This window comes from Cnephaeus nilssonii (assembly GCF_951640355.1).
Source record: "Cnephaeus nilssonii genome assembly, chromosome: 15".
NCBI classification, from domain to species: domain Eukaryota; kingdom Metazoa; phylum Chordata; class Mammalia; order Chiroptera; family Vespertilionidae; genus Cnephaeus; species Cnephaeus nilssonii.
This window is the reverse complement of record NC_137086.1, coordinates 61,788,666-61,804,774: the sequence shown is the minus strand read 5'-3', so window position 1 is coordinate 61,804,774 and position 16,109 is coordinate 61,788,666. Positions and strand designations below refer to the sequence as shown.

General features: G+C 64.2%; 1 protein-coding gene across 1 annotated transcript in view; it reads left to right on the top strand.

Moving 5' to 3' along the window:
* Positions 1-16,109, top strand: part of FAM178B (family with sequence similarity 178 member B) — a 98,824-nt gene that overhangs the window by 38,690 nt on the left and 44,025 nt on the right. Inside the window, exon 7 of the mRNA XM_079792656.1 lies at positions 3,643-3,757. Coding sequence (XP_079648782.1) covers positions 3,643-3,757 — 115 coding nt within the window. The remainder of the gene's footprint in view (positions 1-3,642; positions 3,758-16,109) is intronic.

Below are 16,109 nucleotides of genomic sequence, written 5' to 3'. Positions count from 1 at the left end.
TGTGTGGTTCCCGTCCCACGCACACAGGCCTGGAGAAAGGGGGGTGATGTGAAGCAACTGCTGTGAGGCGCGGATGGGAAAGGCACTGGTTTAGGCCTGATGCTTTCCTGCCCTGCCTGCCTTCGACGCATCCGTTCCATCCTCCGTTCCATCCCAGGAGAGCCACCATCAGGGACGCCTCCACACCCTCCACCTCTAAACAGAGGCAGCTGTGCGGGCTGTTGGCGCTGGAGGAAGGCACAGCCGGCCCGGGGGTCGCCTCGGATGGCTGCCGTGGGCGTGGAGACTGAGGGAGATGGAGCTGGCAGCTCCATGCCCGGGTTTTCTTCTGAGCCAGCTCTCCAGACACCCTCGCCCGGGACAGGCTGCTCAGGAAACGCTGAGCCCTGGCCTACTTACAGGCCCGTTAATTACGGGCTCTCTGGTGCCTGTCGTCCCTTAGCCAGCTTCCGGGCTGGGATGACATTTACCCCTAGGCAGCCCAGGACCCGTTCTCTGAAACGGCTTCTGACACCTGCGCCTGGGTCACGCTGCATGTGGAGTAACCGCTGGGCAGTGCCAGGCTCCAGGCTTGAAGCTGGTGTCCCGCCCCTCCCCCCACCCCCGCTGCTATGCGGAGGAGAGGGGGGTAAAGCACCCCAGCACCTGTGTGGGCCTCAGTGGGCAGGGTGTAGGCCCCGCACAGCACCCGTTGGGTCTGACACCCTGGCAGGATGTTCTGGCCCAGCTGGGCCTCGCCCTAGCCTGATTCTCTTTCCATACGCGCCTTCCCCTCCCTGGAAAGTTCATCGCCGCCCACACAGGCGTGCACGTAGGAGCACGTCCCCAGGGGCCCGGTACACAGCTCTCTCCAGCGGAGTCGCATTGTGTTTTGCAGACTTCATTCTTCCCAGCTGGTTTGTGAAGCGGGCAGGGGTATCATTATGCTCTCTTACTTGTTAAGCCGCCCGAGAGGGAAAAACACAAACAAGGAAAGTTTTTCCTCCTCCGGGAGTCTAATTACTCGTTGGGTGAGCCTGGACCCATATACATTTCCGAAGAGAGAGACACCCGATGCGGCCGAAGCCACGTCCTTGGATGGGACTCAGACCCCTGCCCGCCACTCCGCTGGCTGCTGGCTCTGTCGCCGGACTGGGCTGTGGCCGAAACTTCGCCATGAGTTTAGGCCGCTTGGTGCCTGCCTCGGCCTCTGGACATGCTTCTCTGTCTTGTCATTCCTGTGGCTTTGCTAGGGGCGCGCTTCCTTTCCCCTTGCCTGTGCGTGCTCCTCGCCCTCCTCTCTCCGGACAGCTGATTCCCCTCCTCCGAGCGGCCGTGCTTCCCACCTGCTCTGTTTTTTGCGTGAACATGCTCCTGTATTCATGTGTCCGCCTGGCCCCTCTCCCTCCTAGACTGCGGGCTCCCTGAGGTCAAGTTCTCACAGGGTCACCTTTATAGCCTTAGCACCGGCTCAGTTCCCGCACACGCGGGGCGCAGGGAGGTGGCCCTCAGGAGGGCACATCCACCCTCTGACGGCAAGGTTGGCGAACACCTACTAGCGCCCCAGCCCCGCCTCCAGGTTCTTTCTTTCTTTTCTTTTCTTTTTTTTTGTTAATCCTCACCTGAGGATATTTTTCCATTGATTTCAGGGAGAGTGAGAGAGGGAAAGACAGAAATATTGATTGAAAGAAACACATCGATTAGTTGCCTCCTGCACGAGCCCCGGCTGAGGAGCTTGCAACCGAGGTACATGCCCTTGACTGGAATCGAACTCGGGACCCTTTGGTCTGCAGGACCATGCTCTACCCACTGAGCCAAACCGGCTAGGGCCCTCTTCCAGGTTCTTGATCCAACACCTCATTCATTGTCAAATTCTGCATTTGTGTTCTGACACGGCCGGTTTATTTTGTGACTCGTTGTCAGTTGCCCTCTTAGCTGTGCACTACTTCATCAGATTGGTTTAGGATGCCCTTCCTCCCTCCTTCCTCTTCCTCCACTGAGTCTCGATGGGCATGGGGGGGGGGCAGTCATGTGCAGAGGACGTTGTAGCATTTCATCATTAGGAAACATTCCCAGGCACACGGTTTTTATTTTTCTGTTCTCCTGTTTCTGAAAATGTCCTTAAATAGTCTGACAAAAGCAAAAGCCCTGAGTGAAAAGTTAGAGTCAGGAAAAATAGCCGTCTCAGACGGTGATGAAAGAAAATTGAATTTATTTAAGGGAAGGGGATGGGGGTGGACGATCCAAAGGGAAGGGCTGCACAGAGAAAGGGGGCCTTGGAGACAGGTTAGGGGGTAAGCCCGGGACGAGCTGCCACTGCCCATTGCTCCCCTCGTTGAGAGTCTCGTGGGGTCCCTTACGGGGTGGGGGACTCGTGCCTGTGGGGGAAGGGCACGAGCGTGCTCCTTGGAGGGAGAGCGCACGCTGGGTCCTTTGTCCTGCGTGTATTTGTCTCAGGGAGGTCTCGGGGAGGGTCTCATAGCATATCCATCAGCTTTCCGCTGTGCTCTCCCAGGTCGTGGTCTCCACTGGTGGGTCAGCGCCAGGGCCGGGGTCACTAGTCACTGCAGCTGGTCCTGAGGCAGCCACAGCGCTGAGGCGGCCGTTTTCCGGGGCAGGGCTCGCATCTGGCTCAGCTCTGAGGGGCTCAGTGTCCTGAGTGCCTTGCTGCTTTTCTAGGCCCAGAGCGAAAATACAACTGAGCTCTGGCCGGTTTGGCTCAGTGGATAGAGCATCGGCCTGTGGACTGAAGGTCCCGGGTTCAATTCCGATCAAGGGCACAAGCTCGGGTTGCAGGCTCTGTCCCCAGTAGAGGGCGTGCAGGAGGCAGGCGATCAATGATTCTCTCATTGATATTTCTATCTCTCCCTCTCCCTTCCTCTCTGAAATCAATAAAAATATATTTTTTAAAAATAAAATAAAATACAACTGAGGCCTAGATGTTATCTTTAGAGAGGAAAAGGCCAGGGGTCCAAACCCCTGACCAGCGACATGAAAGATCCGGGTCCAGACGCTGGCCAGTGCAGTGCTAGGGGAGGACAGGCCACCCTGGGGCAGGCTCTTGTTTCCCAGTTTTGCCCCTTGCTTCGCATCCGGGGCTTTCTGCCAGGTGACCGTCTGTATCTGGCCCATCGTCCCTGCCCTGGGAGTCTAACCTTGAGTATGTAAGGTTTTCCCCTTTGTGGATGGGGCCAGATTATCACTCATGTTTTGTAAACTGGTCAAGAGAAGATGGTGCTCACAGCCCACGCTTGCTGAGAAGACACAGGCAGGGATGGGGGCCTGGGAAACCCGGCGGCCGGGGCCAGGGGCCTGTGTGGCAGAGCCGGGGCGCTGAGACGGGCGTTTTCTGCCGTTTTGAGGCCTCTGGGTCAGGGCTCGCCGTCTGGCTCAGCTCTGAGCGGCTCAGTGCCCTGCGGGCTGCCTGCCAAAGATGGTCAGGCGGCCATGGCTTGAAGGTCAGAGAATGAAGGTACAGGTTCCCAGAGCCCCAACGAGTGTCTGAGAACCATGGGTGCTTTATTTCCTCAGCGGGTGCCTGTGCCGCAGGATGCAGAAGCTGGTCCCCTCCGGCCAGGCTGGCCTCCCCAACCCCTCCCGCAGGAGGTGCGTGTCCTGCCTTCCTCCGCCTGCTCTAACCCTTGCCTCCCTCTGGCCCCACAGATGAGGACGTGCGCATGTGGTGCCCCTCAACACAAGAGGTCATGGAGGTGGTCTGCAGCCTGGGCACCCACAGCCCTGCTCTGTGCCCGCAGGGGCCCTCCCCGCACGGCAGGAGGTGAGTCCAGCCCCTTCCCCACGTCCTCCCTCACCAGGTACAGGACTCAGTTCAGACCCATCGAAATGTATACGTTGAGTAGGACCAGGTTTTTCCATGCCAATTACACCTCAGTACAAATGTTAAGAAACAAAACAAAGTAGTACCCCCACAAAGAAGGATTCTCCTAAAAACATGTTCATGCTGGGAAATATTAATTTAAAGTATATCCTATTCTATAAATGTAACACAACCATTCATTGCACAAAGATATCGATTTCATTATTTGTGGAATGATCCTCAGCTCAGTGAGCATTTATAAGCTAGAAAAAGAAAGATTTCTTCTGACTTTTTATATAAAATTATGTGCATTTTTTGAAGTAAAAAGCCACTAGCCTGGACAGCATGGCTCAGTGGTTGAGCATCAACCTATGAACCAAGAGGTCACAGTTTGATTCCCGGTCAGGACACATGCCCGGGTTGCGGGCTTGATCCCCAGTGTGGGGTGTGCAGGAGGCAGCCAATCGATGATTCTCCTCATCATTGATGTTTCTCTCTCCTTCTCCCTTCCTGTCTTAAATCAATAAAAATATATGTTTTAAAAAGTTACTAAACTTGGGGAAGCCGAGTCTGAGGGATACAACCCCACACGAGTACCCGAGAACCTCATGCATGAACGACCAGGCTCCCAGACCTGGCGGTACAGAAAGAACCAGGCCCATGCGTCTTGCTGCTTTGGTTGGCCTCTCTTCTGCCCCTTCCTAATCAGAGCCCTCGCTGCCCGCCTCTCCCAAGACACGCCCCAGCCTCTCCAGTCCACGTCCAGCCTCCGTGGGGCTCACCCTCGTGGTCCGCAGGGCACAGTAGCTCGGGACTCCACGATGCTCCCTTTGTGTGCGGTGCCCTTAGTGCACTGGGCTGGGGGATGCTAATTTGCATAAGCATGGTCCCTGGCCTCTAGGAACAAAGCCATACAACACCCATCAGTTGGACGGACAGTGACGAGACCTGGGCTGTGAAAGCCGTACACACTAAGAGCTTGTTCTACAGGTTATGGCCCATCTAACCTCTTTCTGGAAAATTCATTCAGAAGTTGGTTTGAGATACAACAGAGTGTTCAGAACCCTGAGCGGGCTGTTACATGGGAGCCCCCTCCTGCGGACAGTCCCTCATCCCAGAAGGTGCTGGGACCGATGTCCATCCGTGGAGAAGGCCCACGCTTTCTGAAGACTTTCTTCCATGACCGTGATTAGTAATCATCTGCCAACCAAACCACACTGGCTCTGCCATGACTGCCCTGCACGTGCCCGCCTGCAGCTCCAGCCGGAGTGATCAGCCTCTTCCCAGCCCAGAGCTGCCATCACACCAGCCCCTAGGATGAGTCAGGAGAGAACGGCACTCAGAAAACAAGTGCGCATCAGAAGTGGGGGTGCTTCAGGACAAACCACTGTGCTTGGAGGCCGCGGGAGGCAGGCGGGTGGGCCTGGAACTGTGGCCCTTTAAACGTGTCCCCCAGATACCCGGGAACAGACCCAGCACGCAGACTTCCGCCTTACCAGGCGCAGTCAGCCTGTGCAGGAGGCAGGCAGAGCCGAGTGGTCCTCAGACCAGGCCCAGGCGCCACCAGAGCCGCGGTGACAGCCCGGCCTCCTTCCCTGGGCCCACACCTTGGGCTTGCGGTTGGCGCCGTTTCCCTAGAGCATTTAGAGCTGGCCCCAAGGAGCAGGCAGTGGCCACGGGGGCTCCCTGTCACCGCGCCGTAAGAGCCGGTAGAACCACCTGCCAGACACGAGAGCTGGGGAGGTGTATCTGCCCGGACACAGCCTCCCGCAGAGGAGCAGACAGGTCCTGGATGCCCTCCTGTGACCGCGTGGGGGCGGGGGCGAAGATGCTCAGGTGTTTCGTGGGGGCTGACTGGCTGCTGTGCTTGGGGAAGCGCTGGGAGTCATGGGGGGGAAATGACATGTAGCGGGGGGGGGGGGGGGGGCGGGAGGGGGGGTTCAGGAAGCAGGTTCCAGCATCTCCTCCAGCAAGGGTGTGGCATCCTTCGTGGATACACGGGTCCCAAGAGCACTGGAGGGCCGGCTGCCTTCTCCCACCACCCTCCTCATCTTTTCCTGACCAGCTCAGAGCAGGCCCGCCCTGCGCCAGCTGGGTCCACACCAGGGACAGCTCTTCTCTGTCGGCTTCAGGGATGCCCCATCTCGGGCAGAGCAGATGCTGGGTCTCCTGCGGGGCACCACAGGGCCTCGTGATGGCCAAGGCTGGAAACGGGGCTGAGCGTCTGCGCGGCCACGGCTCGGCTGCCTTTCCCGCTGCTGTGAGAAATCCAGGCCTCCCACCATCTGTCCTTACTCCCAGATTTCCTCACACCGTCCGCATCTCCCGGGGAGCCTCGAGGTGTCCTTTCAGAAAGACACGGCCCTTCCGCAGTGCACACGTGCGAAGGTCTGCTGTCCGCCTGTTGCAAAGAGTCGCCCTCTGCCCGAGACGGGGCGCGGAGAGGCGTCAGGAGGGTGTTGGGGTGTGGAGCGGGGGAGGAGGGACCGGTGTGGGTGCTGAAGGAGAGCTCCGGCCTCCGGAGGGGCTATGCCACGTGCTGCTGAGTCTCACCTGGGAAGAGAGGAAGGGCCGCAGGGACCACGGCTGTCCTCCAGGGCCGCTTCCGATGACAACGCCGAGAGCCCTGCTCGGACACCGGCCTGCCTCTCGGCCAGCAGGCCTGCTCCGCGCCCGGCGCTGGCAGCCCCCCACGTGGCCCTCGGGAAGGAACAGTGAGCAGAGGATAGTCCACTGAAAGGGCCCCCGCAGGTCAGGGGCCCTCTTCGCCCTCACAGCAGCTCTGGGTTGTGGGGGCGGTACCCACACTTACCCTCCTCCTGCTGAGAAGGTCGCAGCCCTACAGATAGTAACTGTTGTTTTTCAACTCTTGGGAAAACAAAATGGGGCTGGTTTTCCAGATGACCTAATACATCTATAATTCCTCCCCCAAAAAGAAAGCTACCCAGTGGGTCATTGTGACCCAGACTCCAGCTCCTGGTGCTGCTCGGGGGGCTGTGAGCCCCGACCTCGCCGTGAGGGACGGGCGGCCCAGATGCGGCTGCTTCGCTCATGGACTCACGTGGCTCCTCTTACCCTGCTGCGGGGAGGGGGCTAGGCCATCAGTCCCTGTGCTCCGTGGCCGCCTGGGGGAGCCGCGTGGAGGCCCGGGACCAGCTGATGCTGCCTCCCAGCACAGCAATCAGACGCCACGTTTCAGTCAAGTGGCTCCTCAGAAGGGAGGGGAGGACCACGTTCTACAGCCTGTTGCTCCCCAGGAGAGGTGCACAGGGAGGCGGAGTGCGGAGCGCTTTCCAGAAGGCCGTCCCTCTCACTGGGGGAGGGTGTCCCTCTCACTGGGAGGGTGTCCCTCTCACTGGGGGGGGCTGTCCCTCTCACTGGGGGGGGCTGTCCCAGTAGGCCGTCCCTCTCACTGGGGGAGGGTGTCCCTCTAACTGGGAGGGTGTCCCTCTCACTGGGGGGGGCTGTCCCTCTCACTGGGGGGGGCTGTCCCTCTCACTGGGAGGCTGTCCCTCTCACTGGGAGGCCGTCCCTCTCACTGGGAGGCTGTCCCTCTCACTGGGGGGGTGTCCCTCTCACTGGGGGAGGCCGTCCCTCTCACTGGGGGAGGGTGTCGCTCTCACTGGGAGGCTGGCCCTCTCACTGGGGGAGGCTGTCCCTCTCACTGGGGGAGGCCGTCCCTCTCACTGGGAGGCCGTCCCTCTCACTGGGGGGGTGTCCCTCTCACTGGGGGGGTGTCCCTCTCACTGGGGGGGTGTCCCTCTCACTGGGGGGGTGTCCCTCTCACTGGGGGGGTGTCCCTCTCACTGGGAGGCTGTCCCTCTCACTGGGGGGTGTCCCTCTCACTGGGAGGCCGTCCCTCTCACTGGGGGAGGCTGTCCCTCTCACTGGGGGAGGGTGTCCCTCTCACTGAGGGGCTGTCCCTCTCACTGGGGGGATGTCCCTCTCACTGGGGGAGGGTGTCCCTCTCACTGGGGGGGTGTCCCTCTCACTGGGGGGGTGTCCCTCTCACTGGGGGAGGGTGTCCCTCTCACTGGGGGAGGGTGTCCCTCTCACTGGGGGAGGCCGTCCCTCTCACTGGGAGGCCGTCCCTCTCACTGGGGGGGTGTCCCTCTCACTGGGGGGGTGTCCCTCTCACTGGGGGGGTGTCCCTCTCACTGGGGGGGTGTCCCTCTCACTGGAGGAGGCCGTCCCTCTCACTGGGGGAGGGTGTCCCTCTCACTGGGAGGCTGTCCCTCTCACTGGGGGGGTGTCCCTCTCACTGGGGGGGTGTCCCTCTCACTGGGGGAGGGTGTCCCTCTCACTGGGGGGGTGTCTCTCTCACTGGGGGGGTGTCCCTCTCACTGGAGGAGGCCGTCCCTCTCACTGGGGGAGGGTGTCCCTCTCACTGGGAGGCTGTCCCTCTCACTGGGGGGGTGTCCCTCTCACTGGGGGGGTGTCCCTCTCACTGGGGGAGGGTGTCCCTCTCACTGGGGGAGGCCATCCCTCTCACTGGGGGGGTGTCCCTCTCACTGGGGGGGTGTCCCTCTCACTGGGGGGGTGTCCCTCTCACTGGGGGGCTGTCCCTCTCACTGGGGGGCTGTCCCTCTCACTGGGGGAGGGTGTCCCTCTCACTGGGAGGCCGTCCCTCTCACTGGGGGAGGCTGTCCCTCTCACTGGGGGAGGCTGTCCCTCTCACTGGGGGAGGGTGTCTCTCTCACTGGGGGGCTGTCCCTCTCACTGGGGGGGTGTCCCTCTCACTGGGGGAGGGTGTCCCTCTCACTGGGGGGGTGTCCCTCACTGTGGGAGGGTGTCCCTCTCACTGGGAGGCCGTCCCTCTCACTGGGGGGGTGTCCCTCTCACTGGGGTGGTGTCCCTCTCACTGGGGGGGTGTCCCTCTCACTGGGAGGCCGTCCCTCTTACTGGGGCGGTGTCCCTCTCACTGGGGGAGGGTGTCCCTGTCACTGGGGGGTGTCCCTCTCACTGGGGGGCTGTCCCTCTCACTGGGTGGCTGTCCCTCTCACTGGGGGAGGCCGTCCCTCTCACTGGGGGAGGCCGTCCCTCTCACTGGGGGAGGCTGTCCCTCTCACTGGGGGAGGGTGTCCCTCTCACTGGGGGGCTGTCCCTCTCACTGGGGGGGTGTCCCTCTCACTGGGGGAGGGTGTCCCTCTCACTGGGGGGGTGTCCCTCTCACTGTGGGAGGGTGTCCTCTGACTGTGGGAGGGTGTCCCTCTCACTGGGAGGCTGTCCCTCTCACTGGGAGGCTGTCCCTCTCACTGGGGGAGGCTGTCCCTCTCACTGGGAGGCTGTCCCTCTCACTGGGAGGCTGTCCCTCTCACTGGGGGGCTGTCCCTCTCACTGGGGGGCTGTCCCTCTCACTGGGGGAGGCTGTCCCTCTCACTGGGGGAGGCTGTCCCTCTCACTGGGAGGCTGTCCCTCTCACTGGGAGGCTGTCCCTCTCACTGGGGGAGTGTCCCTCTCCCTGGGGGGGTGTCCCTCTCCCTGGGGGGGTGTCCCTCTCACTGGGGGGTGTCCCTCTCACTGGGGGGCTGTCCCTCTCACTGGGGGGGTGTCCCTCTCACTGGGGGGCTGTCCCTCTCACTGGGGGAGGGTGTCCCTCTCATTGGGAGGCTGTCCCTCTCACTGGGGGGCTGTCCCTCTCACTGGGGGGGTGTCCCTCTCACTGGGGGAGGGTGTCCCTCTCACTGGGAGGCCGTCCCTCTCACTGGGGGAGGCTGTCCCTCTCACTGGGGGAGGGTGTCCCTCTCACTGGGAGGCCGTCCCTCTCACTGGGGGAGGGTGTCCCTCTCACTGGGAGGCCGTCCCTCTCACTGGGGGAGGCCGTCCCTCTCACTGGGGGAGGCTGTCCCTCTCACTGGGAGGCTGTCCCTCTCACTGGGAGGCTGTCCCTCTCACTGGGGGGGTGTCCCTCTCACTGGAGGGGTGTCCCTCTCACTGGGGGAGGCTGTCCCTCTCACTGGGGGGCTGTCCCTCTCATTGGGAGGCCGTCCCTCTCACTGGGGGAGGCTGTCCCTCTCACTGGGAGGCTGTCCCTCTCACTGGGAGGCTGTCCCTCTCACTGGGGGGGTGTCCCTCTCCCTGGGGGGTGTCCCTCTCCCTGGGGGGTGTCCCTCTCCCTGGGGGGTGTCCCTCTCACTGGGGGAGGCCGTCCCTCTCACTGGGAGGCCGTCCCTCTCACTGGGGGGGTGTCCCTCTCACTGGGGGGGTGTCCCTCTCACTGGGGGGGTGTCCCTCTCACTGGGGGGGTGTCCCTCTCACTGGAGGAGGCCGTCCCTCTCACTGGGGGAGGGTGTCCCTCTCACTGGGAGGCTGTCCCTCTCACTGGGGGGGTGTCCCTCTCACTGGGGGGGTGTCCCTCTCACTGGGGGAGGGTGTCCCTCTCACTGGGGGGGTGTCTCTCTCACTGGGGGGGTGTCCCTCTCACTGGAGGAGGCCGTCCCTCTCACTGGGGGAGGGTGTCCCTCTCACTGGGAGGCTGTCCCTCTCACTGGGGGGGTGTCCCTCTCACTGGGGGGGTGTCCCTCTCACTGGGGGAGGGTGTCCCTCTCACTGGGGGAGGCCATCCCTCTCACTGGGGGGGTGTCCCTCTCACTGGGGGGGTGTCCCTCTCACTGGGGGGGTGTCCCTCTCACTGGGGGGCTGTCCCTCTCACTGGGGGGCTGTCCCTCTCACTGGGGGAGGGTGTCCCTCTCACTGGGAGGCCGTCCCTCTCACTGGGGGAGGCTGTCCCTCTCACTGGGGGAGGCTGTCCCTCTCACTGGGGGAGGGTGTCTCTCTCACTGGGGGGCTGTCCCTCTCACTGGGGGGGTGTCCCTCTCACTGGGGGAGGGTGTCCCTCTCACTGGGGGGGTGTCCCTCACTGTGGGAGGGTGTCCCTCTCACTGGGAGGCCGTCCCTCTCACTGGGGGGGTGTCCCTCTCACTGGGGTGGTGTCCCTCTCACTGGGGGGGTGTCCCTCTCACTGGGAGGCCGTCCCTCTTACTGGGGCGGTGTCCCTCTCACTGGGGGAGGGTGTCCCTGTCACTGGGGGGTGTCCCTCTCACTGGGGGGCTGTCCCTCTCACTGGGTGGCTGTCCCTCTCACTGGGGGAGGCCGTCCCTCTCACTGGGGGAGGCCGTCCCTCTCACTGGGGGAGGCTGTCCCTCTCACTGGGGGAGGGTGTCCCTCTCACTGGGGGGCTGTCCCTCTCACTGGGGGGGTGTCCCTCTCACTGGGGGAGGGTGTCCCTCTCACTGGGGGGGTGTCCCTCTCACTGTGGGAGGGTGTCCTCTGACTGTGGGAGGGTGTCCCTCTCACTGGGAGGCTGTCCCTCTCACTGGGAGGCTGTCCCTCTCACTGGGGGAGGCTGTCCCTCTCACTGGGAGGCTGTCCCTCTCACTGGGAGGCTGTCCCTCTCACTGGGGGGCTGTCCCTCTCACTGGGGGGCTGTCCCTCTCACTGGGGGAGGCTGTCCCTCTCACTGGGGGAGGCTGTCCCTCTCACTGGGAGGCTGTCCCTCTCACTGGGAGGCTGTCCCTCTCACTGGGGGAGTGTCCCTCTCCCTGGGGGGGTGTCCCTCTCCCTGGGGGGGTGTCCCTCTCACTGGGGGGTGTCCCTCTCACTGGGGGGCTGTCCCTCTCACTGGGGGGGTGTCCCTCTCACTGGGGGGCTGTCCCTCTCACTGGGGGAGGGTGTCCCTCTCATTGGGAGGCTGTCCCTCTCACTGGGGGGCTGTCCCTCTCACTGGGGGGGTGTCCCTCTCACTGGGGGAGGGTGTCCCTCTCACTGGGAGGCCGTCCCTCTCACTGGGGGAGGCTGTCCCTCTCACTGGGGGAGGGTGTCCCTCTCACTGGGAGGCCGTCCCTCTCACTGGGGGAGGGTGTCCCTCTCACTGGGAGGCCGTCCCTCTCACTGGGGGAGGCCGTCCCTCTCACTGGGGGAGGCTGTCCCTCTCACTGGGAGGCTGTCCCTCTCACTGGGAGGCTGTCCCTCTCACTGGGGGGGTGTCCCTCTCACTGGAGGGGTGTCCCTCTCACTGGGGGAGGCTGTCCCTCTCACTGGGGGGCTGTCCCTCTCATTGGGAGGCCGTCCCTCTCACTGGGGGAGGCTGTCCCTCTCACTGGGAGGCTGTCCCTCTCACTGGGAGGCTGTCCCTCTCACTGGGGGGGTGTCCCTCTCCCTGGGGGGTGTCCCTCTCCCTGGGGGGTGTCCCTCTCCCTGGGGGGTGTCCCTCTCACTGGGGGGCTGTCCCTCTCACTGGGGGGCTGTCCCTCTCACTGGGGGGCTGTCCCTCTCACTGGGGGGCTGTCCCTCTCACTGGGGGGCTGTCCCTCTCACTGGGGGGGTGTCGCTCTCACTGGGGGGCTGTCCCTCTCACTGGGGGAGGCTGTCCCTCTCACTGGGAGGCTGTCCCTCTCACTGGGAGGCTGTCCCTCTCACTGGGGGGCTGTCCCTCTCACTGGGGGGGTGTCCCTCTCACTGGGGGAGGGTGTCCCTCTCACTGGGAGGCCGTCCCTCTCACTGGGGGAGGGTGTCCCTCTCACTGGGAGGCCGTCCCTCTCACTGGGGGGGGCTGTCCCTCTCACTGGGGGGGGCTGTCCCTCTCACTGGGAGGCTGTCCCTCTCACTGGGAGGCCGTCCCTCTCACTGGGAGGCTGTCCCTCTCACTGGGGGGGTGTCCCTCTCACTGGGGGAGGCCGTCCCTCTCACTGGGGGAGGGTGTCCCTCTCACTGGGAGGCTGGCCCTCTCACTGGGGGAGGCTGTCCCTCTCACTGGGGGAGGCCGTCCCTCTCACTGGGAGGCCGTCCCTCTCACTGGGGGGGTGTCCCTCTCACTGGGGGGGTGTCCCTCTCACTGGGGGGGTGTCCCTCTCACTGGGGGGGTGTCCCTCTCACTGGGGGGGTGTCCCTCTCACTGGGAGGCTGTCCCTCTCACTGGGAGGCCGTCCCTCTCACTGGGGGAGGCTGTCCCTCTCACTGGGGGAGGGTGTCCCTCTCACTGGGGGAGGGTGTCCCTCTCACTGAGGGGCTGTCCCTCTCACTGGGGGGATGTCCCTCTCACTGGGGGAGGGTGTCCCTCTCACTGGGGGGGTGTCCCTCTCACTGGGGGGGTGTCCCTCTCACTGGGGGAGGGTGTCCCTCTCACTGGGGGAGGGTGTCCCTCTCACTGGGGGAGGCCGTCCCTCTCACTGGGAGGCCGTCCCTCTCACTGGGGGGGTGTCCCTCTCACTGGGGGGGTGTCCCTCTCACTGGGGGGGTGTCCCTCTCACTGGGGGGGTGTCCCTCTCACTGGAGGAGGCCGTCCCTCTCACTGGGGGAGGGTGTCCCTCTCACTGGGAGGCTGTCCCTCTCACTGGGGGGGTGTCCCTCTCACTGGGGGGGTGTCCCTCTCACTGGGGGAGGGTGTCCCTCTCACTGGGGGGGTGTCTCTCTCACTGGGGGGGTGTCCCTCTCACTGGAGGAGGCCGTCCCTCTCACTGGGGGAGGGTGTCCCTCTCACTGGGAGGCTGTCCCTCTCACTGGGGGGGTGTCCCTCTCACTGGGGGGGTGTCCCTCTCACTGGGGGAGGGTGTCCCTCTCACTGGGGGAGGCCATCCCTCTCACTGGGGGGGTGTCCCTCTCACTGGGGGGGTGTCCCTCTCACTGGGGGGGTGTCCCTCTCACTGGGGGGCTGTCCCTCTCACTGGGGGGCTGTCCCTCTCACTGGGAGGCCGTCCCTCTCACTGGGGGAGGCTGTCCCTCTCACTGGGGGAGGCTGTCCCTCTCACTGGGGGAGGGTGTCTCTCTCACTGGGGGGCTGTCCCTCTCACTGGGGGGGTGTCCCTCTCACTGGGGGAGGGTGTCCCTCTCACTGGGGGGGTGTCCCTCACTGTGGGAGGGTGTCCCTCTCACTGGGAGGCCGTCCCTCTCACTGGGGGGGTGTCCCTCTCACTGGGGTGGTGTCCCTCTCACTGGGGGGGTGTCCCTCTCACTGGGAGGCCGTCCCTCTTACTGGGGCGGTGTCCCTCTCACTGGGGGAGGGTGTCCCTGTCACTGGGGGGTGTCCCTCTCACTGGGGGGCTGTCCCTCTCACTGGGTGGCTGTCCCTCTCACTGGGGGAGGCCGTCCCTCTCACTGGGGGAGGCCGTCCCTCTCACTGGGGGAGGCTGTCCCTCTCACTGGGGGAGGGTGTCCCTCTCACTGGGGGGCTGTCCCTCTCACTGGGGGGGTGTCCCTCTCACTGGGGGAGGGTGTCCCTCTCACTGGGGGGGTGTCCCTCTCACTGTGGGAGGGTGTCCCTCTGACTGTGGGAGGGTGTCCCTCTCACTGGGAGGCTGTCCCTCTCACTGGGAGGCTGTCCCTCTCACTGGGGGAGGCTGTCCCTCTCACTGGGAGGCTGTCCCTCTCACTGGGAGGCTGTCCCTCTCACTGGGGGGCTGTCCCTCTCACTGGGGGGCTGTCCCTCTCACTGGGGGAGGCTGTCCCTCTCACTGGGGGAGGCTGTCCCTCTCACTGGGAGGCTGTCCCTCTCACTGGGAGGCTGTCCCTCTCACTGGGGGGGTGTCCCTCTCCCTGGGGGGGTGTCCCTCTCCCTGGGGGGGTGTCCCTCTCACTGGGGGGTGTCCCTCTCACTGGGGGGCTGTCCCTCTCACTGGGGGGGTGTCCCTCTCACTGGGGGGCTGTCCCTCTCACTGGGGGAGGGTGTCCCTCTCATTGGGAGGCTGTCCCTCTCACTGGGGGGCTGTCCCTCTCACTGGGGGGGTGTCCCTCTCACTGGGGGAGGGTGTCCCTCTCACTGGGAGGCCGTCCCTCTCACTGGGGGAGGCTGTCCCTCTCACTGGGGGAGGGTGTCCCTCTCACTGGGAGGCCGTCCCTCTCACTGGGGGAGGGTGTCCCTCTCACTGGGAGGCCGTCCCTCTCACTGGGGGAGGCCGTCCCTCTCACTGGGGGAGGCTGTCCCTCTCACTGGGAGGCTGTCCCTCTCACTGGGAGGCTGTCCCTCTCACTGGGGGGGTGTCCCTCTCACTGGAGGGGTGTCCCTCTCACTGGGGGAGGCTGTCCCTCTCACTGGGGGGCTGTCCCTCTCATTGGGAGGCCGTCCCTCTCACTGGGGGAGGCTGTCCCTCTCACTGGGAGGCTGTCCCTCTCACTGGGAGGCTGTCCCTCTCACTGGGGGGGTGTCCCTCTCCCTGGGGGGTGTCCCTCTCCCTGGGGGGGTGTCCCTCTCACTGGGGGGTGTCCCTCTCACTGGGGGGCTGTCCCTCTCACTGGGGGGGTGTCCCTCTCACTGGGGGGCTGTCCCTCTCACTGGGGGGCTGTCCCTCTCACTGGGGGGGTGTCGCTCTCACTGGGGGGCTGTCCCTCTCACTGGGAGGCTGTCCCTCTCACTGGGGGAGGGTGTCCCTCTCACTGGGAGGCTGTCCCTCTCACTGGGGGGCTGTCCCTCTCACTGGGGGGGTGTCCCTCTCACTGGGGGAGGGTGTCCCTCTCACTGGGAGGCCGTCCCTCTCACTGGGGGAGGGTGTCCCTCTCACTGGGAGGCCGTCCCTCTCACTGGGGGAGGCTGTCCCTCTCACTGGGGGAGGGTGTCCCTCTCACTGGGAGGCCGTCCCTCTCACTGGGGGGGTGTCCCTCTCACTGGGGGAGGGTGTCCCTCTCACTGGGAGGCCGTCCCTCTCACTGGGGGAGGCTGTCCCTCTCACTGGGGAGGGTGTCCCTCTCACTGGGAGGCCGTCCCTTTCACTGGGAGGCCGTCCCTCTCACTGGAGTGGTGTCCCTCTCACTGTGGGAGGCCGTCCCTCTCACTGGGGGAGGGTGTCCCTCTCACTGGGGGGGTGTCCCTCTCACTGGGGGAGGCTGTCCCTCTCACTGGGGGGGTGTCCCTCTCACTGGGGGGGTGTCCCTCTCACTGGGGGGGTGTCCCTCTCACTTGGGGGCTGTCCCTCTCACTGGGGGAGGCTGGCCCTCTCACTGGGGGAGGCTGGCCCTCTCACTTGGGGGGTGTCCCTCTCACTGGGGGGGTGTCCCTCTCACTGGGAGGCCGTCCCTCTCACTGGGGGGGTGTCCCTCTCACTGGGGGGTGTCCCTCTCACTGGGAGGCCGTCCCTCTCACTGGGGGGGTGTCCCTCTCACTGGGGGGGTGTCCCTCTCACTGGGGTGGTGTCCCTCTCACTGGGGGGGGTGTCCCTCTCACTGGGAGGCTGTCCCTCTCACTGGGGGAGGGTGTCCCTCTCACTGGGGGAGGCCGTCCCTCTCACTGGGAGGCCGTCCCTCTCACTGGGGGGGTGTCCCTTTCACTGGGGGGGTGTCCCTCTCACTGGGGGGTGTCCCTCTCACTGGGGTGGTGTCCCTCTCA